Source organism: Festucalex cinctus, chromosome 8 (genome assembly GCF_051991245.1).
Source record: "Festucalex cinctus isolate MCC-2025b chromosome 8, RoL_Fcin_1.0, whole genome shotgun sequence".
Lineage (NCBI taxonomy): Eukaryota > Metazoa > Chordata > Actinopteri > Syngnathiformes > Syngnathidae > Festucalex > Festucalex cinctus.
Genome location: NC_135418.1, coordinates 19260078 through 19287353, shown reverse-complemented (window position 1 = coordinate 19287353; position 27276 = coordinate 19260078). Strand labels below are relative to the sequence as shown.

The window sequence follows — 27276 nt, the reverse complement described above, 5'->3', positions numbered from 1 at the left end:
CATGGTCTCCGCATCCCTTCGATTTCCTTCCTTGCGTGTGTGCATCAGATTCTCAAATGTAAACGCTTATTTTCCATTCTCTTTTTGGAGTACTCAAAGCCAGAAATACATTAACTACATTTTGCTGACTTTTCATTGACAAAAATTGTTCATTTTATAGACAAGGCCAAAAACGGAGACCATGATTGCGGATTTATTGCCATCAAGTCCTGAGATGTCATGTAAAAATAGTTCTCACTTAAAATCCGTTGTACTCATATTTCATTTCAGCAAAAACAAACAAAAAATGTCATATTAAATACTGTCGACACAACGCAGGTGGTCTCATGATGACTTGACATGGCCATTACATGTCCTCTGTTCAACGTTCTTGATGAAGGGCAGCATACATTTGTCTCCTCCCATGAAGCGATACGTAGCAACATTTGCATCCCAGGGTAATAAACTATAGAGGGAAGAGAGTACAACACAATACGGCAAAAAATACTCATCAGCTGCTGAGCAGGTAGTGTGAAAAGTAAGCTGCACTTACGCTCGTGTCAAAAACGGGATGTACATAAGGCGAGGGATGCAGATCATTTGCTGTTCTGCCAAAATGGCCGTCATGGACTGCTGAACGGTGTACAGAGGCTCCAATGGTGGGATTAGACTGCGAAGCTCCTTCCTGGAAATCAGAATGATTCAAAAGAATCTTAGCGTTATTCAGATAATTGAACTAGTGTATGTCAGCTAGAGAATAGAATCACCTGGTATTAGGGGTGTCACGATTCGCCAACTCCACGATTCGATTTAAATTTCGATTTTGGGGTCACGATTCGATTTTTTTTCGATTTTTTTTTTTTTTTTTTTTTTTTTTTTTTTCCCGCTCCCCCACTTTATAACACAGAGGCATATGCTTCTGTAGGCTAAGGCTAGTCTATGATCATTGGTTCTATTCATTGTACAGTAAATCTTATTTCAAAAGATCGGCTACATATAGGTGATGCAATTTCCATATTATTTTTGTGTAAATTTATGTAATATATGATAATTGACATTAGGCAGGAATGATCAAATTCAAAGAATTTATTTACAATATAAAGTTAACCGTCTTGTTCTTACTGAAGTGTAAAATAAAAAATAAAAAAACAAAAACAAAAAGTCACAGTGGGTGCCTGCCATCTATTGACTGTTTTTGGTTACAACAGTGTGCTGTGCGTTCCTCTTAAAATAATGTGCAATGTGCAACAACAACAAAAAATATATTGTATCCAAAGTCATGGAACAAATACAGCCTGAACAAACTATATCCCAACATTTACAGTTGCTGGGCATACTGTAGCGTGGTTCAAGTACACTAATTAAATGTTTGATTCCAGCGTTTTCCAAGGCTGCAGGTCTGCTGCTATAAATAGACCTATGGATCTGGCGTTTCGCGCGAGCTGAAGTGTGTGGAAGTTTCACTGTAAATGAGGATGAAATAGTTGGTTGGACCGTTGTTTTCCCACTTGTAGTTGAATTTGATAAATCTAAATCTTTGTGATGCCTGCGTAAATGTCCCGTCATGTTTGTCGTGTTTCCCGTTGTTACGGCTGGCGGCTCGGGCCCGCCGCCGGCTCCGCTCCCCTAGTATGTATGTGTGTGTTTGTGTCGGCTGGTGCCCGTATAATGGTACTTCAGTTTGAATGCGCCAGCGCGACACTCTGATTGGAGGACTGTGCCAGCGCGACACTCCGATTGGACGACTGTGCCAGCGCGACACTCCGATTGGACGACTGTGCCAGCGCGACGCTATTGTGTATCCGTGTATTATACCCCTATTGGTTATTGTTGTTTCTCCTCCGTTCTGTCAGTTCTGTCAAATGCGGTTATTATTTGTTCACCTTCCACTTTCACTCCCTTGTCAAACCCCTGCCTGAAATTTCAATTAAAACTACTCAGATGTTAAAGTCGACCCGTGTTTATCTACTCTATATTTTCTGTTATTGTGTTACTTCCCTTCCCCTTGACGAGCCGGGCGTAACACCGTGGCCGAGTACAGTACGCGCACATAGCATATCTTGCAACTGTGGTCTTTTTATCGACAACGTGAACGTTGTCGACATAACTCACCGGGAACGCAAAATGTTTCCAAACTGGTGACGAGAGAAGCGGGAGCGGCTTGAAGCACCATTGCTGTGTCTGTCCGCGCTTGCCATCATGACTGCAGGAGAAGTCAGCTAACAAGTGCCGTTAGCTAGTAGCTGAATGGCTGCGTCTCATTTGCTTTCCTGGGAGGTGGCGGCGGTGGCGGCGGGCGCCGGGGGGGGGGGGCATCGAATCGTGTGTCCTCTCTTCTATTTCGATGCTCGAAATCGTGACGTAATTTCGATCGATTTCGATAAAAAATCGAAATCGTGACACCCTTACCTGGTATGGAATTTCACCTTATTTCGCAGCCTGCAAACATCCCCGTGTCCACGATGTAAGGGCAGACGAGAGTGGTTTTAATTCCATCGAGCTCCTCTGCTAGCAACTCGTGGGTTAATGACTCATGGAAGCCAACTGCCCCAAATTTGCTGGCACAGTAATCCTGCAGGAAGAGCGTCAATATCTTCAAGCGTAATAATTCAGGGAGAGATGGTGGAAACGGACAGCGGTATACAGTTTGAACCCGTCTGTGACTCTCGTACAAGAGCAAGCCACTGATGCTAATTGACCGCACTTTGAGAATCCCCGCTTTAGAAAAGTGGTGACATTTCCTCACTTTTCTTACCTCCACGCATGCAGTGCTGAAGAGGCCGAGGGCGCTGGCAACGGTTACTATGTGACCGTGGTTGTTTGCCTTCATCTGAGGCAGGAAAGCCTTGGTCATCTGAGTTTGGAAAAATGTTGTCCGTTAGGATTGTAGTGTGGCTTGAGTATATCACTTAAAGAGAACAATCTTTTTTTTTATTTTATTTTTTTTTATTTATTTATTTTTTTTTAATCTGCAGTTAAACCTAATGTCCATATTCGCAAAACAAATTCTGCTATTCACAGTAAGTGATGTCATATTAAACGTAACATGAGAGGGAAAATGTATAAAATCTCTTGTGTCATTATGTTGTGATGGATAAATCCACTATGCGAATATGTTTTGCTATTATAATGAGCTTTCATATTTTAGCACAAGACCAGGCTGTAAGAGGATCAACATTAGAATCACATGCTTTAACTGGTTGCAGGAATGAGTACCACTACTGCATAGTAAGGGGGTGGGCAACATATACACGGCTACTGAGCACAAAGCTTTGCTGTACAGGACATGGGCTGACCCTAACCCTCATGGGGATGTGATGGAGTGGCTGCTTCCTTCACACTCTGGTGCACAAATACTGTACTGAATACATGTTGCATAACTCGTGTCAGGCGAGTAGATGGTGGGTGTGGTTTCCCCAACATGGACCGCCGTTACAAAAAAGTACAGATGTTTATCATATGTTTTGGGTATCTAAACTTTTGAGTATCTTGAGGGGGCTTTACATTCTAATAAAGGTTCTACATAGAATACAATTTTTTTTTTTTTTGATATATGCTCTATGAACCTCGAAGAACTCCATGGGTGCTATGTAGGACTTTATTCAGAACCGTAATGAACCCCACTGGTGTGTACTGTACATTATACTTCTGAAGCACTTCGGCTGATATGTAAGGAGTACAAAGTACATATACCTGTTTTCAAACAAAGATTAAAAGTAAAAAAAAAAGCAGAAAAATATCCTCAAAGAACTACTTAAGTAAATACAGTAACGGAGTATTTGTACCTCGAAGTGACGTCACAACCCTGGTATAGGTCGCTTGCACATCGTAATGCATCATGGGAGTTTTTCCTTCGGGCGCCATATTGGGTGTCCGCCGGTTCACAAGGTACACTCGCGAGTTACACGGTAGAGCTTATCAACCTGATGTAATTTTCGCAGTATTTTCACGATTTACCGGAAGATCAAAAACAACGATACAGGCAGAAGGTGTCTCTGTGTGGCGGGATTGATCCTAATTACGTCCTGACCAAGGGTGATTTTTTTTTTGACGGACAAAGCTTGCTGGCCAAATGTGACATCTCTGGACATCTTTCCCTACCTCGTGTTGACAACATGCTCCATAACACGCCAACAAATCCCTGGAGGCTTACAATTATTTTGTAAGCGGGTGGATACAGAGTGTAAACTTTAACATCGCATCAGAAGAAACGGTTGCTGTTGCACGTAAGTAAACCACATGGTGTTGGTAATTCTGCACACAAAAATGTTGATTTGTTCTCAGGCTTCCTGTTATCATTGTGTTTACATGCACAGCTGGCTTTACCTGATGTGGTTTTTCTAATAATTTTATAACAGGCAAATATGGCAGAGCGTATAAGAATAAAAAGTAACTGCACAGCCTCCCCGTGGCTTAATTAAATCTAATGCTACCCTTTCACTAGTTACATGTTACTTAATCAACTTATTCTAAATGGTTAAGGTTAACCACTCTCAGAGGACGTATTTTTAGTTTCAGTTTCCAGTACAATAAAACGTGTTCATGGTAACTACTGAGCATACTGACAGCTTTTCTTATGATCTCACGGTTAAGGAGGCTGTCACAACACCCAATTTCTGTCTGGTGCCAGATGGCAACAATTCCCATCACTTGTCACAACACTAATAGTATTACCAGGTATGTATGGCTTTACTTTTTGTAGTTTCTTATTTAATTCTATGTTTCATATTTTCATTACAATGTTTGTAATATTTTCAGATTCAGGCACAGATGAGTTTAACTGGACGGACTTCTGCGACTTTGTGGTGTGGACAAAGTGTGATTGAGCGAGTCCACCCAGATCGCTCGTTTTGGCCAGTTGGAAAAGCCAGAGTTTTTTTTTTCCCCAAAATCCCCTCCTTACCTGAACTGCTCGGGAGAGCATTTACTAGATCAGCAGTGGACTTCCAGTGTTCCTGCTCAGCCGCTGTCACCTACCACTTGCTCATGTACTTCAAAGATGCGGAATAAAGTGGTTTTTTGTGCTGCAGCAGATTGTAAAATCAAATGATATCACTTGAAGTGTGCCAATCTAGACTGCCAAAAGGACAGTGGTTTTGTGACAAGTGTGAAACAAGGATTATTGGGAAAACTGTAACACAGTACTGGTACTTGTCTTACATTAAACAAATTTAAAAGAGAGCAACTTTTTCCTCTGTACATAGCATAATGAAAGTCATTGCGTACCCCATCAACATTACATCATACCGTCATCAGGATGGTAGGCACCTGTGCTAAAATAAACTACATTAACTAACAGTTCAATTTTTAACCCTGAAATTACTACATCTAATCATTATTCACTTCATTTTTTGTGCTTTTAGAAATAATAGAGATTTATGCCATTACTTTAAGAGGGACCATATTGCACATTGAGTCAAATCCTGTCATTTGTATTATGTATAGCTTTGTAAACAAACCCAACAATAGAATTTGTATAAACGCTGCCTTTATTAGCGCCAAACAAACAGTCGCATGTTGTCCTCCTCCAATGCTTTGATGCTCGCCTTCGTTTCCATCATGTCATTGGCAATCAAGTCGGTGTGGCATGAGATCCCTAAAGAAAAAAATAAATAAAAAATCACAAAAAAATACGGTACCAGTAATAGGTTTAATATAGTAAAGTAGTATAGTTTTTTTGTCAGTGTAAAAGAAATGTACACATTTTGTTGCATTTTTTAATGTATGAACATTGCTACAGGCAAATACTTATTTCTATAAACACTTCCAAATGTCTCTAAAATATAAGGTGCGTGTACACACACAAACAAACACATACATTCACTCATGCATACAATATATCATGTAATGAATTCTGAGTGGCATACCAGAGTCAATGATGTCAGCAGTACTTGAGGGTACAGGTTACTGGAGCCATCTGGCTGCATAACTGCAACAATCTCTGCCACTTCGAGTCGTCTTTTCTTTGCTTGTCTCTCCTGTGCACGTTCATATCTTGGCACCGACTGGGCTGAGACATAGATGTTGTAACTTGGGACCCAACTTTAATGTTGGAGCCCAGTCGGGATGATTGGACAGAAAAACGGGCGCAGGGCGACCTGTTAAAATAAACAAATATATAAACAAATAAAATATGGAAAGACTGGTTATTTTACCGCAGTAGGGTGGCCGTGAATAAGTTCTTTAGCATGATGTGTAGGCTACCGGGGGTCTGTTTTCTTGCATCACCCCCGGGGGTCTGTTTTCTTGCATCAGCCCCTTCTGTCTCTTTTTTTTCCAAGTTTACATTTTGCCACCAAAAAACATGTTATCGGCATTAAAAGCCCAAGACTAATCAATCCAATTTCAGCAGTAAACACTTTGCACTGGCACTACTTGGGTGAAAATGTTCGATGTTAGCTTTCGGCTAACGTCCGCTAGCCAGCTTGTACTACCGAACTTGCTTGCTCATGAATCCAAAACATAAGCAACTTGCCCATATATGGGCGGTCGAAACGTTATTAATCCTCATGCATTAAATAAAGGTAAACAAGCTTACCGCTCACAAAGTGATCGCTGCACACACGAGCCCAAAGTAACGACTTCCCTCCGGAGTCCGCACTCCTCTGTCTCCAGGCCCTGGTTCCTAATTATTTTCGGAATTCGGAAAAAAGACCGACCATTTTCCCCCTTGGCTTTGTTCGAACAGCCAACGATGCAGCAACAATGTACCATTTTAAACGCAGAAAACAAACGTGATAGATACGTGTTAGACCGAATCGCTACGTAAATGGAGGCCACCCAGCATGGCGACTACGAGAAATCCGAGGCGGAAGTGACGACATGTGCAAGCGACCTATTGCATATACAGCTGTACAGTACACTTGAGTGTACTTAGTACGAATTCAACTTTTACTAATTAACCAATACTTTCAGTAGAGTACATTTTACATTCTACATAAGTACAAAGTCTTGAGTACTTTTGCCAAAATTGCCAAGTTGCGTGACGTCACAAGTTAAAATGGTGCTTACGATTATTTTTGTATGTTTTCATTGTTTAGTTTATTTTTTTTTTGTTTCGTCTTTCTTTTTTATGTATACTTGTTGATTGCTTTTTTTGTTTTCAATATTGTGAATGTACATAAGATGGACACTTGAAATTGAAGTTGTTGTAAATGTTAAATGCAAAGTTTCAGTTAAAAAAAAAAATCATTGAAACGCATTGGACTTTATATCCCTGTAATTTGATTTGTGATGATTATTTTGATTTCAAAATGTGAATACGTGTCGTTTGACTACTGTCTTGCAGGCAAAATCAATATAATATACGTTAGTTTTCACTGTGTGAAGTGTGTTACGGAAATGCCCGGATGTTCGGAATCGGCAACGAGCATGACGGCATTTGTGTGTCCGGGTCGCGGCTCACCCAGAACAAAGCGTGGCAGTTGACGAGCAGGGTGCGTTCCAAAAGCTCATCGGGACACTCCAGTAGCCTCCTGCCGGCCACCACGCCCGCGTTGTTAACCAGCATGGACACGTCCCCGACCTCCGTCCTCACCCGCCCCGCCGCCTCGTAAATGCTCTCCCGCCGGGTCAGGTCCACCGTGTAGGCGTGCACCTTGACGCCGAGCTCCCGGGCCAGCTGGGCGGTGCGCTCGTTGGCGGCCGCGTTGCAGTCCCACAGAACCAGGCGGGCGCCCTCCTTGGCGAACTCCAGGGCGAACAGGCGGCCCAGGGCGCCCCCGGCCCCGGTGATCAGGCACAACTCGCCGTCGATGCTCTTCAGCCTCGGCCGGAGGAAAGTCTGCACCACGGCGGCCAGGATGGCGTAGGTCAAGTCGATGAGCATCAGCAGCAGGTCCACGATGATGATCATGGTGCTGGCAGCAAGGGAGAAGTTGGTCGTGTGATGTGGTGCGGATTGGATGGTCATTTTATATAACCGGATTAGAGTTAGACGTTTGGTGGCACCATTTTTTTTTTTTTTCATGAAACACGCAGTCAAAAACACGAAAATAATTTCATTATCTGAACTGCATGTAGGACATACTTGTAAATTACAATTTGAACAGTAGTGAGAATGTGGCAGTAAAAAAACAAAACAAGCAAAACACTCATTTGGTTTCATGATAACGTGAACTATAACTATGTTGCAAATATATATATTTTTTAAATGAATTAAAAAAAAATTAAAAAACGCAGAAATAATTTTGGTGTACAAACAGATTGTCAATATATGGATTCAAATTTTAATGATCATCTCTGCCCTCTATCAGTCACAATTCAATTTTTACACAAGCATATTACGTGTCATGTGTATTCGGTAAGAATTCCTTTATGAGTTATGAATGATCAATGATGTAAGGCGGATTATGCCGCAGACTGAAATGTTAAGATGGTTTTAGCACGTAGGCCTATACACAAATCCCAAATATTTCGAATTTTTCTCATGAACAATCAGGAAAATTTGTAGGCTATTGTTGTTATGAAGGAAACGACACATTTACGCAGTGTCGTAGCAAAGTCTGAAGTTGCGACTGCAATGTACTGTTAATGCTTTGAAAAATGTTGATAATGAACACAATCCATAAATAGAGAACGTGAGGATTAAGTGTTATTGTTATTCAACACAATCATGTGATCACGTTCTACTTGTGAACTTGTGTGTTAATGGCTGTTAATGGTTAAGTGGAAAATTGCTTATGCTCTTTGTGATTCTATGAATTGTTTTCTCCATCCGTCCGTCAGTTGTATTTATATGGGTGTGTTCTCCGGTAAGACCACAAGAGAGTGCTGTTGTTTTAGATTTAGACCATTTTGAAGTAATGCATTGGGGGTTAAATTGTCGCATTCTACTTTAATAGTGATTTGGTCACATGTTATAGAGTAAGATGCGACCAAGGCTGGAGTATCTCCTTTATTTAATCCCTCATGTAAAGATACAATTGCTTCAAAATTGCTCACAATCAGACAATTTAAGACTACATCTTCGACTCGATTTACGAGGTCAGTCTGTCAAACAGCGCTACATACGTCAAACTAAAACTTCCAATATAACTTTCTACAAAAGTCAACTTGTACAATGTTTGTAAAAACAAAAAAAAACATTTTGTCAGACACAAAAAAGAGGCAGGACAGATAGACACAATTAGGGGCTTGAAGACTATGTCCTCCTTGAAGGTTGATATTGAAACGTGTGCTTGTATTTGTCTTCAACCTTTTGTGTGGCATGTTGTGCTTTGAGAAGTTATCTAACGAGTCCTTTAGCTCTGAGACAGGGAAAGTTTTTAAAAATCGAGTATAGCTATAGTGGCGCTCAACAACAGGACAGAATGGTATGAAAACGAGCAAGGACACTGGAAGTTAATCCTTAGGACTAAATAATCATTTAAGTGGATTATGTCTCGTTTAAACGAAACTCTGGTGCCTGCGAGGCTCTTCTCCACACAGAAACGTGTGCACATTTATAACTGGACTATGGCCGTGTTTAGGATTAACCAATCACATCAAAACATAGTTTAAATGGGACACAGCAACACCTGCCACTATTTAAAATAACATATAAAAGTCCAGAAAATGTTTCCAATAAAATGTCAGTTTGACACCATTGATGTATCCAGTCAAATCTGCGAAATTATCTAAACTGTAATTAAAAAAAATATACCTCAAACATACCACCTAAACCTTTTCAAACAATCACGTGACTGCATGTGTGATTTAGATTTTTAGACTAACGTTTAATTAAAAAAAAGGCGATGTGAAATTAATTCCATCTATGTTTACACTAATGCCACTAGGTGGCAGTATCACTCTGCAAACCTCCCTTTTGGCGTCTGACATGATGAATCAGAGTAGTTTTCTTGATCGTTATTTTAGTTTTTACGGTAATCCTTCGCTATATCGCGGTTCAGACGTTGTGAAAACTGAAAGCGAATTCTATATGGAGGCATCTGAAGGCTACCGTGTATTTTATTTTAAATCATAGTCTAATCAGAAGCTGATTAAAGCCCTTTTTACTTTTTAGGAGTGGCATTCCACCCCCGCCCCCCCCCCCCCCTTTTTTTTAAAGATACATTTTACTGCAATTTAGTTGTATGACAGTTAGGAATCATCGTTATTTTTTATGATGGCGAAAGATGGAACCTGGAATGAATTAACAATCATTAAATATACATTATGTCTAATAAGACAAATATACGTAACTAGAAATTGGACAGAACTGAACCAATTATAATTATCTGAAACACGTGATGTGTAAGACTGAACAAATTACAAATATAGCCTACTATAGGTTATACAATACATTTCACAAGGTTAATAAAAGACGTGTTCGAGACCTTTCGACCTTTTCCTACTATTTTCAGATATCGCCTATGTGCAGTTAATGGCTGAGCTGTAACAAATCTTCCACATCGGTGACTGCTTGTATCGTTTCCTGTGAGTTGAAGTTCAAAAGTTTGTTCCACGGAAGTCCATGGATGCCACCCAATGCCCAAAGACATTATCGGTGCAAGCGAGCCTCCTCTGCTGTCCCAGACCGTCCACTCGCATGCCTGCCATGATATTTATAGAACCATCACGCACATCCCCACAAAGGATGTCTCAACCCAGAGGCAATTTTTGCATCGTCATTGCGCACAAAGGACCCGAGCCGTTTTGATAATGAAAAATAGAGTGCATGAGCGCTGTGCGTATTATTGAGCTATACTTCACGCTGACAGTACGTTGGCCCGCGTCTTTGTTTCCAAAAGAGCACGAGAAGTGCAAGCGATGTCCTCGTGATTCAAAGAAAGACTGCGCCGCACTCATCACGGATGTCAGCCGTAATCAGGCTGACAGCTCCGCTTGCTCCGCGGTCCCGTTCCCATTTCACCTTCAGTGACTCTATGCGGCGAGGTAAATATTTAGAGTTTTGCTGAATACGCTGTGGTCATTCTTGGTTGGTTAGGCTACTTATCTGTTTTGGAGTTAGCAAAAAAAAATAGTACAAAACTTTACATCAGTGATTCCCTAATGCGGAAAAGTGCAACCCCTTCACGCACTGCAAAAGAACTTATTTATCTAGCTAGCACTACCCCCCCGAAAAAAAAGCATATTCTGTTTGATTAGTCTGCTTGTGTGGCTGCTTTAGAGTGCCCCGTTGTTGGTTGTGCGTGTGTAGGTCACCTATCAGAGAGGAAAGAGATACATAAAACAAAAGTCGGACTTGACAGCCAGTTTGTGGATAAAGGCTGCGAGTGGGCGTGGCCACTTTAGAGCGCCTCGTTGTGGGCCATGAGTGTGTTCACATGAAGGTAGAAGAGCAAGGAAGCAGTTTTGTTTTGTTTTTTAAGTCGGGTTTGCATATGGAAGGGGCATTGCTGTAGTGTGGCTGTTTTAGAGCGCCTCGTTGTTGCAGTCTGGAAAAGCCCTGAAACGACCTGGCCTCATTTTATATACAGTACTTGGATTTTTTTAATTTTTTTATTTTAATATTTAAAATTTAGCAGGTTGTTAACGCTGTTCTTTGTGGTGTGCCAATGCATTTCTAATCACTTTAAACGGATTTTACATGCTCTTCAATTTGACTGCAGAAGGTAAAATGAATTTGTGTATCCATCATTATTTATATATGTATATTCTTTTTCCTGACATTTTTGCCTGGTGTCGTTAAAAGAACTTCGTCACTCCAAATTAGACCCCTGCTCGCATCATAAGCGAGCCATCCAGTCGCCATGGAAACAGTGATTATCCACTTTACCGAGCGCGTTTGCACCTGTCTGTGATTGAAGCCACTTTCATTTTACTGTGAAAATGTTAAAATGCCGTTCAAGGGTACTCGTTGAAATCACCTGAAAGTCCATTTCTGAAAATTTTTGTTTTTTAGTTTAGGGATTTTATTTCAGCATATTATTTATTCCATATACTATTGTTAGTGTAACTAATCAAATGTATGAATTATGGTTATAAATTCAAGTGCGGTGTCCTCTAATGTGTTCATTCAAGCTACTTGGGGCCAAATAAGTCATACTGTACATTTATTCTACTGTATTTTGCAGACAAAGTCATCACCTTCATGAGCTATCAGAGAAGAGTTGTCTTTGGTTCTTCATATTGCACAAAGCATAAAGGGAGAGACGTTTACAACAAAAGACATAAGCAAACATTACAAATGAATCTACAGCTTCGTATCAGCTAATAAACGCAACTGCAAAATAATGCATTTCATACATTGAAATACACACTATGAGGTTAGTACAGAACATCTAAGAGTCCATTCTTTTATAAAATCTCTTAAAAATATAAATTATTTTCTTTTCCTTGTACAATAATTAAATATCCTAATTCTGAAGTAATATATTGTACAATATCCCCACAACACAATTCGAGCGTCGCCTATCCAGCTAAAAAAAAAAAGTGATGCTCAAGAGCACCTGCGTGAACACGTTCAGACTTGACATGAAACACCCATCTGCACCACACGCTGACATGTAACACAAACAATAAAACAAGAAGAAATACATTTTTTTCCCCATATTAAAGTGCCGTCTTTCGGGGACAAGGAGGAAAGTCAAGCAGCCTTTCAGTTACTCTATGTGCAAAACAAGTAATATGAACACAAACGGACAGAAACGCTCCTCGAGATCACACTTAAGAGAGAAAACGGATATAACAATAGGTACATTGTTTATGAAACGTCATTATTGCACACACTCATTTGTGTTGCATCTGTTCGACAAACTCTGGACAACATCAACTAAGGCCAGTTTTGAGGAAGGAGGCTAACAGAGGCAAGCTATACATGTGGTCCAAGTAATGCCACAAACATTTCTATAACTTCATCATCATAATATTCGCCCTACGATACAAATCTGGGTCACTGTCCAAATGATAAGCATGTCAAAATCTGCACGGTCAATCTCACCAAATGTTTAATGCTCTTGAGAAGTATTTAAATGAGATTCAAATTTAGATTCAAAAATATAAAATGACAAAATAATGCAAATAGTTGTGTTAGAGATATTCATAAAAATAATTATATATATATATATATATATATATATATATATATATATATATTGAAACTGATTCAATTTTGAGGAAAAATTATTTTGCAATCATTTTAGAGCATTCTTAAAAAATTGGATATGTGTTTTGACTAGTATAAAAGTATAAAATAAATAAGGAAAAGGGCAAATATATTTTTTAAATGACCATCTCCAACGCATCATATTTCCAGCAACAAAAAACAAACAAACAAATAAAATAATAAAATAAAATAATAAATAAATAAATAAAAAATAAAATAATAGTAAATAAATAATAAAAAAATAAATAAATAAATAAATAAAATAATAATAAAATAAAAAATAGGAACTTAGTTTTTCTTTATCTCAAAACTTGACAAGAATTTGAATAAATTCAGTGTACATCCTTTTTATTGGACAGCAAACTCAATTGTAGATGTCTGTTTCAATGCCCTCACTGCTTGTGAGTGAAATCTATTAAAAACATAATAATAATAAATAAAAAATAAAAATCATGTGATTTCCTGGTATTTCAGAAAAATGGATTGTGTCTAGAAACTCTTTTCAGTCAACTGTTTGATGAAGGAAAAAAAAAAAAGTTCAAACAGGCATTCCTTGCCTTTAGCATGTTCTCAGGAGAATTTAGTGGAAAAATGGTAGAAAATATTATGCACTGTTCCATTTGAGCTTTCAGTATGCATTTTTTGCCTAACACACAGGTTAACATTGTTTTATACTTTAAACCGGATGTCATAAAAAGGCTATGCATATTAATTTTATATAAACAGTGGTGCCTTGACTTACAAGTTTAATTCATTTTGCACGCTTGACGCAAAACACTTCATGTCATTTATCTGTCACAAATTTGCTCCTTCTGCTGTGCGTGCCTTGGCCACCATGAGGCAGTAAAGTGCAGACATAGACAACACATGAAGAAGAGTTTAACAACTGCCACAATAAATTGTCATTTTTTTGGCCGAGAATAAAGATTATATTGTCACTGTCTGACAGAAACTTCATACGTCCAAAATAAATATGATAATACTCAAAGGTTTTTCACAAATCGTTACTAATGCTTATTTTTATGCAACACTACCCAATTTAAAGTGGTGAAAATAACTTGAAAACATTGACTTCCGTTTCCTCATTTTGCGGAGGCCGAGTTGTCTAATTTTCACCTGTATTTAACATCTGGATGTTTTTTTTTTTTTTTTTTAGACAATAACAAATGAAAATAGCAAAATTAGTTATTTATGTCTCTGTTATTTTTGTGTGCGTGTTATGTGAGCCATGGACGTAAGTCTTAATTGCGCATTGTTTTATATATTTCATCGCTCTTGGTTTAAGACTTTTAATAAGGAGTTTGTGAAAAAAAAAAAAAAAAAGTTGGTCAGATATTTGCTTTTGTGCCGTCGTCATAATCATAATCAATGGTAGCGTAATAAATTAGCTTTTTTTTTTTTTTTTTTTACGAGTGATTTAATTAAATAACCAGGTTTTTGTAGTAGTTTCGTGCTGTAAATTTGGTGTGCTGCATTGTAAAAGATAGGAAAATACAGTCAATATAATACAACTTAAATAAATACCATTTGCTATAGCCTCTCTATTGTGTTGCATTGTGTGTTAGCATTATGCTAGCAGACGTTACCAAACGGCAGTTTCAAAAACACAACTTGTAAATGTCTTTTTTTATGTTTAGTATGACAGCAAACTTCAATTTGTAGTAATAAGCAACATGAATCACTCAATTCGATTTTTTCCCGTATCAAACTGGTTGTTATGAAGTGAAATTAATTTTATGCCATCTGGTGCTTGTATTTTGAATTATTGCTTGAAAGTAAAGGCAAAAAACCCATAAGTCAGTTACTTGAAAGTGAAGAAACCACTGTAAATAAATAAAACTACATTTTAAAAGTAATCCCTAAATTGTCAGTCTACTAGTGACAGTGCATGACTTTTCGTACAAAATCCTACTAAATTCTCACCAAATCAGGGTGGGTCTGAGCTAAATGAATTAATTTAGAAGCAAGACGTAAACAACAATCATCCACAAGTCTTTTCATGGGAAATGTGCTCTATCCTTCACATATTTGAAATGTCAGCCATGTTTGTTTTTATCAGAGTTCACTGTGCTTTTCCATTGTCTCTTTCCTGTGTGCACTCACCCGTGTCAAGTTTACGTTTTTGAATGACTCTTGTCTCCCTGAAGTGGCCGTACTTCAGCCATGTGGTTCTCCTGCCCGTCTCGCATCCATGTGCTATGACTCCCCAGCTTCCTCTGGAAGCCCTCCATGTGGTTGGCTCCCTGTCGGCCAAATCTGGGACTGGCTCTGTCCAGGAGTCTCTGCGCCGGGCTGCCGACCGACCCGTCGTGCAGGTGCTCCTCCTCGTCCGTGTCGGCGTCGATGAACTTGTGGATGGAAGCGTCGTGGAATGTGAAGATGTGCGGAGGTAAGTTCTCCGGACTCTTGCTGGGCGTCCTGCTGCTCGCCGTCGTGTAGACGGACACCTCCGGGCTCTGGAGCGAAGAGCCGTCGGAGAGCACCCGCACCCCCGAATCCCGCCCTCCTGTGAAAGTCACCCTGACCGAGGGACCCTTGAGCAGATTGCTACATCGCAGATCCTTTGGGCCCCTTCCTGTCAGGGGCGTGACACTGCCTTCATTCTCGTTCTCCAAGGTGGGTTCCAGACTCGGGTTTGTGCTGACCCTTCCGAGAACGTTGAAACGGGAGCTCTCGGGGAAGTCGGTGGCGCATGTGATGAAGCTGTCGATGCTGGACATGCTCCTCACGTCCGTGACGGCCCCCATTTCAAATTCCGTTCTGTGCCTCCCGGATTTGGACAGCGACATCTTTTCCTTGCTGTTGAGGTCGGGCTGCGACTGAGTCTTGGCCATGTGGTCGTACATCTCCTCGAGGTTGTGAGCACTGAGATGTTGAGGGCTTACCGAAGGCTTCGCTTGTTCCTGGTGACCTGACTCCAGGTTGTGCTTGGTGCTGCTGGGACTCATCTCCGTCTTGACGTGGACCTTCCCTTTTTGCGGACTATGAGATACGTGATTCACTTGAACCTTCTTCCCCGCTTTGTCATCCTTTTTGTCCCCCATGATGTCCATCAGCTCTACGCTGCGGCCAAAGGCGTCCTTCATGTTCATGGAGATAATGCTGCCATTTCTCTTTGCCCTCTCCAGGGCCTCCCTCCTTTTGATGGCTTTTTCCTGCCTCTTTTGTTCTTTGTAGAACTCGGAGAAGTTATTGACAATGATGGGGATCGGCAGGGCGATCACCAACACGCCCGCAATGCAGCACAAGCCGCCTACTATCTTCCCCAGTAAGGTTTTGGGATAAATATCCCCGTATCCAACTGTGGTCATTGTAATCGTAGCCCACCAAAAAGAGGCTGGGATGCTTTTGAACTTGGTGTCCTCTTCATCCTTCTCGGCAAAGAATACGAGACTGGAGAAGATCATGATACCCATAGCCAGGAAAAGGATCAGCAGACCCAGCTCATTGTAGCTCCTGCGGAGGGTGAAGCCTAACGACTGAAGACCCGTGGAGTGCCGAGCCAGCTTCAAAATCCGCAGGATGCGCATGATCCGGAAAATCTGCACCACGCGCCGGACGTTCTGGAACTGCAGCACGCTCTTGTTGGATTCCGTCAGGAAGATGGTGACGTAGTAGGGCAGGATGGCCAGCAGGTCGATGATGTTCAGGGGACCCTTGAAGAACTTCCATTTGTTGGGGGAGGACAGGAAGCGAAGCAGGTACTCCATGGTGAACCAGGCGATGCAGATGGCCTCCACGTGGGCCAGCTGGGGGTTGTCTGTGGGTTGACCAAACTCGTCGGTGTCCTGCAGATCTGGCAACGTGTTCAGGGACAAGGCGATGGTGGACAGCACGATGAAGAGGATGGAGATAATGGCCAGGATCTGGAAATAAACATATCAACAACCAAATCAACGGAGAGAGAAGCCATATTTATTCCTATTGGTCCATCAAGGACCCTGTTGGTCCACCACTTTGACCCATAATACAATAAGATTAGATTAGATTACATGGGAGCAGCACGTTGCCACAGCGGTTCGCAAATTTGCCGCACAGTTTGGAGGTTTGGTGCATTTGCATGATCTCACTGCTTTCAACATTCACTCAATAAAAGTACTGGTCTCACAAAATGATGCTTTAAAAAGATCTTTCTTGATTGGTATTGGTTAAGTTTTCACTTCCTTGGAACTAGAACCTTCTTTTCTTTTTTAACCTTAATAATTGTAATAAAATGTCTGTTTATTATTCATACAGATGGCATTCCAAGTTGTTGAATTTTGCCAGATCAGATTGAACGTATCCATTAAAATATGTCAGGCATCACAAAGTGGAAGTCTTTGGATTAACTGTGATTCCAAGTTAGTGGTTTAATCACTGTGAAAGCAGGATTGTCTCATCATGTCTACAGTGTCTGTAATAATAAAAGTTTTTTTTAAAATAGGACTTCTCAGCTGTTACCTGCCATCTGTGTTAGTTTGTCCTTCTCAAAACCTTGAACCAACGCTCTACAAGCCTCCATTTTGAAAGCCAAATTTAACACCAACACAAAACAAACAGGCACGGTCGAGCCAAGTTGTGTATCTTGTCTTTTAATGAAGTGCCTAATAGCACACATTTGGACACGTGTGATGCCCATCAACTACAAAGTTACACAATGTCACAAGAAGAACATATGGCGAACTACATTCAACGCTTTGAACTGCACTCGTGTCAGTCAATCCCATTTGAGATGGCATCTAAAAAAGTCAGCTATTCGTTCATGACCTATTTAAGATCTCTCTCCAAAGCATTGGTTGAGCCCAATGTCCACATTTCAAAAGAAATACGGCCAAAGCTAATGCTGTCTCTTGGGCATCTACTCACACTGTATTTTCCCTCTTCGGCAGAGAGGAAAAACTCAAGGACGAAGATAGTGAGCGAGGAAGAAAATAGTGTATTTTACTGATTTGTATTCAAACACGCTGCATAATGTATTTTACTTACTACTTTTATTCACTGACAGCTCCACTTTACAAGGGTACCCTTAAAGAAGCATTTATAAAGTGCTCCGTCTGCCCGTTTCTAACTGTCCATGCCTATGACAATACCAAAAGAAAGAAAACTTCACCAATGCACACAATTAGACTGCATGAAAATACGGCCCAAACAGGAGCTGAAGCACAACCAATATGCTAACGAGCTAATGAGCACACAAAGTTAGTTCAGTTTGCTTTTCTGGACTACTTAGTTTAACTTTTGTCCGTGACAGCGTAATGTTACTTGACATATAGTGGACTAATCGGCCAACTCGTGACAGAGAGAGTAAAACAAGTTGTATTTCTTTCATGTTTTTGTCAATCTTAATGCTAACGCTTTGGCTAGTTAGCATATCATGCTAATGTCTTCTGTGTGGCTAACACCACCGTTTGCGGTACAATTTGAGTTGGTGAGCCAAATAATTAAATTAAATATGTTGATATTGTGTCAATACATGATATATTGGTCTTGGAGGAACCACCATTCTAATTTGTGTCTTAAACTGAAAAAGTTAGGCAAAATCTGCCGGAGTGGTATCAATATTATTCCCAAAGTGTTTCGAGAGTGCATAACGGAGACCTTTGAGTCATCTAATGATCTAATCTGCTGAGCACAATAGGGTCCGGTCACGGTGCCAGAGGTTAAGCAGGTTATTGAGGCAATGTATGCCACGCCCATTAGTCCCGTCCTCAGTCTTGAGTGTGAAATCCAGCACAAGGTCAATGTGGATGGCTGCGTCCCAGGGCAGCGACGGGCGGGATTATTTCCGCTCATAAACACTCATACACTTTAATTAATCTTGACAGGTTGAATCCTCGCGCACCCACCTTGTCTTTTGCAGGGAGTGGGCCTAAAAGCCAGGGAGACCTTGCAGGAAGTGGGTAAAGACTCAGTGAACTCAAATACGCAATTAAAGGGCCAGTGTAGCATTTAAACTCGAATAGGGCATTCCCTGAAAATAGCTTTGGCTCTCAAGAGAAACGAATGATGGATGAAAAGTCTCATATTTGACTCATTAGAGGTCGCTCTCGAGCCACTGAATAATCACACCCGAGGGAGTAAAACAAGTCAACGTGACACATTAACAGCACCCTGAATGGTGACAGGCCAGACTCGGAGTCATCACTGTGGGCAATACGTGCCGCCGTGGAAGTCTAAACCCCGAAAGTCCCAAAGGAATACAGCATGCAGTGTTTTTAAGGGAGAACCAACAACAAACAGCCGAGCGCCTCCTCTAATATGGGCTGTGCAGTGGAACGTTCGCTCATCACATCGGCTCTAATCAAGCTGAACGCACGGAGCAGGCCACCCAGCTAATGAATCACGCCGAATGCAAACGACAGCGGCGATACTGAACAGAGGCGTGTTGTGTGCAGAGAACAGACGGAGCATGACGGGCAACAAAACACCTGAACATTCACCTTTTCCATCCCCACACCCGCTTCGTTACTCCATGCTGGTAGGAGATGTGATAGAGATGTGATGACGCCAGCGAGATGCAGATAGAAACCCGACTCATTGAGGTGTCAAATCTTATGAAGAACTGGGAATGAGGCACACCCTGCGCTTTGCGTTACTTGTGAATTTTCTCAGTGACAATCACCTGATTGTAGGTGTCTTCGTAAATGAGGAAATAGCTTTTCACTCATCACTCCAATACAAACGCTCACTATTGGCTGTTGTTTTTCTGAGGTGTAGCATAGACCCTTTAAAGTGATTTCAGAAATTTGCTTCTAAGTAAGGTATTTCCTGAAAATGTGGGTTGAAAAAACTGAATTGTGGAGCTACAGTGTTAAACTGTTTTGATCATTTCAAATGTCCTAATTTTTTTATGGGTGTGTGTGCGGCTAAAACAGCACTCAGTGATGCACTTGAATGTCTGGCATGAGTTGACCCTTCGTCACCGATACTTAAGCGCCTTCGTTCGCATCATTGGTTATCTGGCGCAACAGCAAAAGACAGATCATGACTACAGTGTGCTGTTACTTTAGTAGCTATGCTACACCCCAAAAAAAAAATACATATTACCTGGATGCCAGCTACACGTATGCCAGTTGAGAGGAGTCCCGGAAGATTGTTAGCTTGCAAGTTAGCTAGTGGCTAGCACCTATAATTGTAGCATAGGTAGCCCTATGATAAGCCAGGAAGAGAATTTCCAGCCACTGGCAGGATTTAAGCGTATATTTTTGTGAGTTAAAGATGTCGGGATGTTTCGGCTTAAGAAAGTTGCGAGACAAAGTAGCATTCATTGTTTGGTTTCAACAAATTTGACAACACTTTTCTGTGGTGTGTAAAATTTCGAAGACATTTATTATCACTTAAAGGGGCTTTAAGCAAGATACAGATGCGCCAGTGTCCAACCGATTTTTCAATTGCGAGACCCCACGCATGATCAGGAAAAAAAAAAACACGCACACCATCGTGTGGTCTTAAGCATGTGTAGTGTACTTCAGATGACCAACACAGACACACACAAGCATTTCGGCCCGCTTAACTTGTGGATCTGTAGTACTTCATCTTCCGCGACTTCATCAATCCATCCATTTCCTGTAGTGCTTGGGGTCAATTGGTTCACGGTTGTACTGGAGACTATTCCAGCTGACTTTGCAGTCAGTGAACTCCCTGGACTAGTTGGCAACATATCGCAGGGCGCATATAGACAAACTTTCACATTCAAACTCACATAGGGACAATTTTGAGTGTGCATTTAACCGTAACATTCAGGTTTTTGGGACTGTGGGAGGAAGACTGAGTAAGAAAGAACAATCATGGTGAGAAAAATTCACATTTCACAGTCTTTGACTAGTTCAGGCCACCGTGTCTTCCGTTATTTAGCTAGCAAGTTAGCTAGCTAGTAAGCTCTTGATGATGACTTGTGCAGACACGGGGGGAGCCTGCCTCGCTTCCTGTTTGCATAAACTGCGGTTAGATCTCCCGCCAACGCTGATAACAAATGACAAACACACAGCAGCGTTTCCGCTCGTGTTCATTTATCCGGACAGAGCCAAGCTTCGCCCTAGCGGCCATGGAGAGTTAATATTTAATATCCTCCAACAAGATATCCTGTCCCGGAAAAGGTGTAAGTGAGCAGGCCTTGTGCTCTCTTTGCTTTCATTAAACATGCGTGATGGAAAGAGAGATGGGCAAACAAGTAGAGGATGATATGTAGAGAACACGACAGGATGACACCTCCCATTAGGATCCACATTTCTCAGTTCACTATTTTACCCTTTTTTTGTGCGATAGCGGTCTATGGCTCACAAGATGGTTTGATAAAGAAGACAACAAACATCAAGAATGTTATATACAGCCACCACTAGTCTAAAGACAGTATTATGATTCACATTGCGTTTGTGGAATGTGTGTTAAGTAGCAAAACGCACCCATTTTTATCCATCTCAAGGGGCGGCCATTTTGCCACTTGCTGTCGACTGAAGATGACATCACAGTTGCTCAGGGCTCACGTGACAACCAGTCATGACTCAGTTTCAGAAAACAAGTGCGTCGTGATTTGTTATTACCTGAGCCCAAGGCAACTATAATATTATTTTAAGTTATCAGTAAGTTGTAAGTGTAAAATGGCCGCCCTCTAAGATGGATAAAAATGGATGAATTTTGCTGCTTATATTCCACAAAAATACTTGACGTATGATTCAGTTTTAGTCAAACGTTTTGGAACAGATTACAATTCCGCATATTTTTAAATCGAAAAAGTGGTAATAGAGACGCACGAAAACGATTCTGAAGATGTAAATTGTCTCATATTTTTCCAATATTTTGTTTCTGTTTAGCCCTATCACCATCATTTCCAGAGATGAACCAATTGTTTTGTTTGTGTGGCTCATTCCATTGTCATTAAAATTACCAAGGTACCTTGTGTTTAGTCCTGCAGCTAACAAACAAACTTTGATGAAAATATAATGTCCTTGGTGGAGGTAATTATAATCAAGAGCAAAACGAACCAGCACATTAGTCTGCATTTCTGCGGCAGCTGCAGCCCTTCAGACCAATTTCCGCCTGCAAAGTTCTGCTCTACTTTAATCCAAACTTTTATCAGGATCAGCACTAAGTTTTACAGATATTATCACATTAAATATGCCGAGTTTCCCCATAGGTGATTGTGAGAAATGAATACAAATGTATAAATAATCAAACAGAAAGAAGGTGAGTCAGATTGTGTTGTTGAGATGAGGCGATACAAAGATTACACGAGCGTCAACAACACAATGACATTTGGTGCCGCAGGATGACGAACAAAGACAAATCCCGTTGTTGTCTTTTGGGTTTTCCCACCGCGTCACACTGCGTGAATTGCTGATTCACGTCTGCTCTGGAGTCACACTTTGCGCAACATGAGTTGAATCAATAAAAGGATTAAATTACTTAGCGGCTCGCCTACTTTCTTTTCTGCCGAGTGCAAGGTGGCATGTCTAATCCGCTTACTGTGCTGCATCTTTCCGCGCTTTACCAATAAATGGCTGACCTTTCTCCCAGCGGAAGGCTGCGGATGCTCGAGAAGGAGTTCCCCCTCTGGAATACGCCGGCTGTGTTTTATTTAAGGCTGTAGCGGGAAGCACAGATGGAATTATGCTAGCAGTACACAAAAGGCCTCTCCTGATAGAATGCTAGTTGCAGTATGATCATACACCTCCGCCTTGTGTTCTAATCTCCTTCTTGGAAAGTTCCACTCAGGGCCCAAGGTGCAATAAAAGCAGGCGACTCAGAAAACAGAATTGTCCTCTTGTTTTTCTGTAATGTCGCTACAAGATAAAGACGGCATTATCGCAATAATGCAAAATATCACCCTCATGGCGAATCCCATCCAAGGAGGGACTATTATCCATAATGTATTATTCCGTTCCTAAAGTCTCACACTGTAGTCTGTGTGACTCATTGGCAGAGAAGAATGTGCAGTTAAGCCCCAAATTATTCATACCTTCGGCCAAATGCTATTTGTTTGGATAGCTTCTGGCTGGAAATGATGCAAAATGCTGCAAGATGCGTCATTGAATGAATGAAGAAAAAGGATTCGCAGACCTTATGGAGCCAACTTTTATGAGCCCCTCGCATTCAATTGCTCATCTTCATAGCGGTCAAAGAACTCGGTAACCGCGGTCAAACTCTTTCCATTTCTAACACTTTAGACTGGTCAATAATTGGTACAAATAACACCTGACCATTAGTATAGATTTGTAGAATAAATATGAAATGTACCAAATTGCGATATAGGAGATTACGGCCCAACGACAGAGATATTTCAATTCAGTATTTAAAAAAAATATTATAAATAATTGAATAAATAATTCAGAACATTTACTTACTACACATACTTCAAAACATGGATTTGTATATTGTAAGTATGAAAAAAAAAACGTTCAAATGACTGAATACAAATTCTGAGTAAAAACTAAGCATTGTAAATGTTAATATTAAAATATTATAGCTAGCCTGCGATTGGCTGGCAACCGATCCAGGGTGTCCCCCGCCTACTGCCCAAAGCCAGCTGATATAGGCTCCAGCACCCCCCGCGACCCTTGTGAGGAATAAGCGGTCAAGAAAATGGATGGATGGATGGATTATAGCTAGCAAGCAAGCTAACAACGTATTTTATCTTAGTGGTAAGGGCTCTAATTTACCCTACTGCTTTCCTAAAAAGCAAACCGTTCAATGAGTTCTATGTATTATAAATGGTTGGATAGATGATTACACGAACAATATTTGTCCCAATTTGGCAAGGGTATGAATAATTCTGTGCTTAACTTGTATGTATGTATTATTCATTTCTGCATAATGGACAATGTGGTGCAAACAGACAAAGAAGAAATAAAGGAATCTTAAAAATATTGCAATTATATGATAAATTGCAGAAATATGTATTTTAAATGATTTAAAGGGGAAGTCAACCCCCCATTTCTTTAACATGTTCTATGCAGCTCCACTAGTCTAAATATTATATTCTGGTCAATAATGTGTTAGTAGAATATGAGTTAAACAGCAAAATCCAGCCGATTTGATCCATCTCACGGGGCGGCCATTTTGCCACTTGCTGTCGACTGAAGATGACATCATAGTTGCTTATGTCTCAAGTAACAACCAATCACGGCAGAGCTTTGAAAAAACAGGTGAGCTCTGATTGGTTGTTGCCTGAGTCCTGAGCAACTGCGATGTGTCATCTTCAGTGGACAGCAAGTGGCAAAATGACCGCCCATTGAGATGGATAAAAACGGCTGGATTTTGCTGCTTAACTCATATTCCACTAACACAATATTAACCAGAATGTGATGTTTAGATTAGTGAGGTCACATGTAACATTATTGTCAAGAAATGTTTAAGGTTGAATTCCACTTTCAGACTTCTCAATATGCCTGGAAAGCAATATTTCCCCGATTAGAATCGCTCCAGAAACGTTCCTAACTGTTTCCAACCTGCGGTGTTGTTCAGCATGTCCCTAATGGACAAGCGCTCCAGTGACCCAGACAGATGTGCCCTCCTTTTCATCGTCACCATTTTCACCTTGGCCGCCTGTCCCGCACACAACTAACGGGCGCCGTCGTCCTCGTGCGCTGTGGAGAGGTGACGGTGAGATGAAGGAAATGGATGACTGACCTGCAGGCGGCGCACGCCATGCACGCCATGTGTCCTCTTACAAGTGTGAAAGTGGTGTTAAAATGATGAGGTGTCGGGGTGTACGTGTGTATGATTTTGGGGAGGATGGTGTCAATCTAAAAATACATTACATGCGTTTCGATCAGTGATTCCCAATCACTCTGTGGGAAGTTGTCCAATTTCAACCGGAGTTTTGTCATGACCAGCAATGTACGGCGAATTCTCCTGTTTTTTTTTCTTTCTTTTTTTTTTCTTCTCAGATTTTAAATGTCAACTTGCAGCTGTGTTGTTGCTATGGTCTTTGGTCTCAGCCTGGAAGTGGCATCAGTGTTGGAAACCAGGGGAGCAGAAGTGATGAGTCACCATTAAATCTGTCCAAATTGCATCATTTGGCAGCATTCGACTCGGAAATTTTTGACTATTCATTTCTTATTGAGCTCGGTTTTGTTTATGAAGCCCCAAGCGACAACAGCAGGACCAACAAATCTCACATGAGTAAGCGCAGCGGCCAGAAAAAGTCCCCAACAGGAAGAAGCCTTGAGCGAGCGATGAGTCAGGATGGCCATCTGCCTCGGATTTCGAGGGAAGGGTGACCACACAAGAGAGAGAGACCCCCAAGAAGGAGATTATATATGACCGCTTTTGATAAAAATGTAAGAAGCGACGTGGTAGGCCGATATGATTAATCCCAAGAGAGAGGAATTGGGGTGCCCTTTTGAAAGGTGCTAAGGAGTACACGATATTTTAAAAGGAGATATGGCTTTCCTCTTTTTGACCGCGTCTGTTTTTCTCATATTGACAGGAAGACGAGGTGAGATTTAAAAGCGATAGAAAAACAAAAAATAGGTGGGGGGTGACGATTGTTTTATGACTTTAGAAGAATGTGTGTGTTGTTAAAAAAAAACATACGCGCACGCACACATACACAGACCTAATAACAGACTTATATTGGAATAAGATGTATGAATAAAAGAATGAAAAAGAATGACGAAGGGTCGACTCTTTCTTTTAAAAAAAAAAAGAAACAAAATATGTAGGAGGAGCTTTTCGATATAGACATTTTTGTAAGAGTGAATTTGGCCCAACACATTCATACCTTGACGTCTGGAGATAGAGAGAGAGACGCGAGAACATGATTATGGAAACGTTTGTGACATTACAAGTGAGACATTCTTTAAAACCAAGAATTGGACCGCAGCAGCTCTTTTTACGGAGATTTCAACGCCCTACAAACAAAAGTACAAATGATTATTAAACCCGCTTGAGTGAAAGTTGGAGAAAATGTGCTCGAGTGAGGGGTGGGGGGCGTGAATGAGGGCTTCAAAATGGTAGGAGGAGAGAGGAGGGGCGGGGAGAGGGGCGGGGCTTCAATTGACACGAGGAAGAGAGAGAGGAGGAGGGGTGAATAGGGTTTCAGATGGCAGGAGCTAAAACAACTTGCGTGGGTGATGTGTTGCAAAAAATAATTGTGTATTAAACGCTGTCATGAAGGTTTGTATTGTTAAACAATGTTTGATATCAATGAAACGTGAGATGATGATGATATAGGAGCGTTAATCGATTTCTATTTCTTTAAATAGGTAGAAAGTAACTTATTTTAAAAAATAAAAAGTATACCCCCTAAAATAATTTACGACCGTTTGTCTATACCGCCTCTTTTAGGATGTTTTCGAAGTAGTTCCAACCCTTAGACAGATAGACATTTACCCCTCCCCGAAAGATTCATCTCTGAACGCAGGATGGCTGAAGGTAACTTCTAATTTTTATAAAATATTATGATGGAGATCTGGGGAATTATAATAAATTGTATATGTATTTTATAGAAACTTTAGTAACTGCCGATATAGTTTATATACTGTATGAGTTTTATATATTTTTTTATTTTTTACAGAATCTAATATATAACGCTGTCTTCTAAAACTATTTTAGTTGGAGCCGTCTGCAGACTCCCATCACTCTCGCAGCCTAGATACAGGCAAATACAGGGAGGAGCGCCAAAACAATGCCTTCGTGAGCCATCAATCAACCGCCTCAGATCGGCCATCTCTGATCCGACGACTCTGGCAAAGTCACACATGTTCAGCTGCTCGGCTTCTGAAGACAAATCACAGAGGCTGTCTCCCCCGTGTTCGATTATCATCTGGACTCTCATCGTTGTCCTTTGTTTTATTTTGTTTTTTTCTTAACAGTGTGATTTACAGGACAAATGGCTGCTCGCCGCAATAGAAATCTCACGTTTAGCAACAAAGACAAAACTGTTTAACACTTCATACAGTCGCAGGACAACCAAAACCAAACCAAAATATACATTTTTTTTAAATCAGTATTGCAAAAATACTACTAGCACTAATATTAATAATTAGTATTAATAATAATACTACTACTAATAATAATAATAATAATAATAATAATAATAATAATAATAATAAAAATGCACATTTGGGAATTCCACTTTATCTAGATTTTTTTAGTTGACGATCTCAGACGATTCGATCTCGATTCGATCTTTGGAGATTCGATCATGATTCGATCTTTGACGATTCGATCTTTCACGGTTTGATCTTTGACGATTCGATCACGATTCGATCTTTGTCGATTCGATCTTTGACGATTTGATTTTTGACGATTCGATCTTTGACGATTCG

General features: G+C 40.7%; 2 protein-coding genes and 2 long non-coding RNA genes across 4 annotated transcripts in view; 1 reads left to right on the top strand and 3 right to left on the bottom strand.

Annotated features, from left to right (window-relative positions):
* Positions 1-171: 171 nt before the first annotated feature.
* On the bottom strand, positions 172-7939 carry LOC144023289 (retinol dehydrogenase 10-B-like). The gene is made up of 5 exons (XM_077528564.1): positions 7385-7939; positions 2735-2833; positions 2406-2551; positions 533-664; positions 172-445 (listed from the first exon to the last, which is right to left on the bottom strand). The coding sequence occupies exons 1-5, from the start codon at positions 7889-7891 to the stop codon at positions 325-327; spliced, it is 1005 nt and encodes a 334-aa protein (XP_077384690.1). The 5' UTR covers positions 7892-7939; the 3' UTR covers positions 172-324.
* Positions 3802-6818, top strand: LOC144023291 (uncharacterized). The gene is made up of 3 exons (XR_013284522.1): positions 3802-4205; positions 4573-4656; positions 4738-6818. It is a non-coding gene; the product is annotated as an uncharacterized LOC144023291 (long non-coding RNA).
* Positions 5451-6830, bottom strand: LOC144023290 (uncharacterized). The gene is made up of 3 exons (XR_013284521.1): positions 6518-6830; positions 5847-6077; positions 5451-5575 (listed from the first exon to the last, which is right to left on the bottom strand). It is a non-coding gene; the product is annotated as an uncharacterized LOC144023290 (long non-coding RNA).
* Positions 7940-13085: 5146 nt separating the features above from the next.
* LOC144023288 (potassium voltage-gated channel subfamily B member 1-like) overlaps positions 13086-27276 on the bottom strand; it is a 48072-nt gene continuing 33881 nt past the window's right edge. Inside the window, exon 3 of the mRNA XM_077528563.1 lies at positions 13086-16893. Within this exon, the coding sequence (XP_077384689.1) occupies positions 15142-16893 (1752 nt within the window). The 3' untranslated portion in view covers positions 13086-15141. The remainder of the gene's footprint in view (positions 16894-27276) is intronic.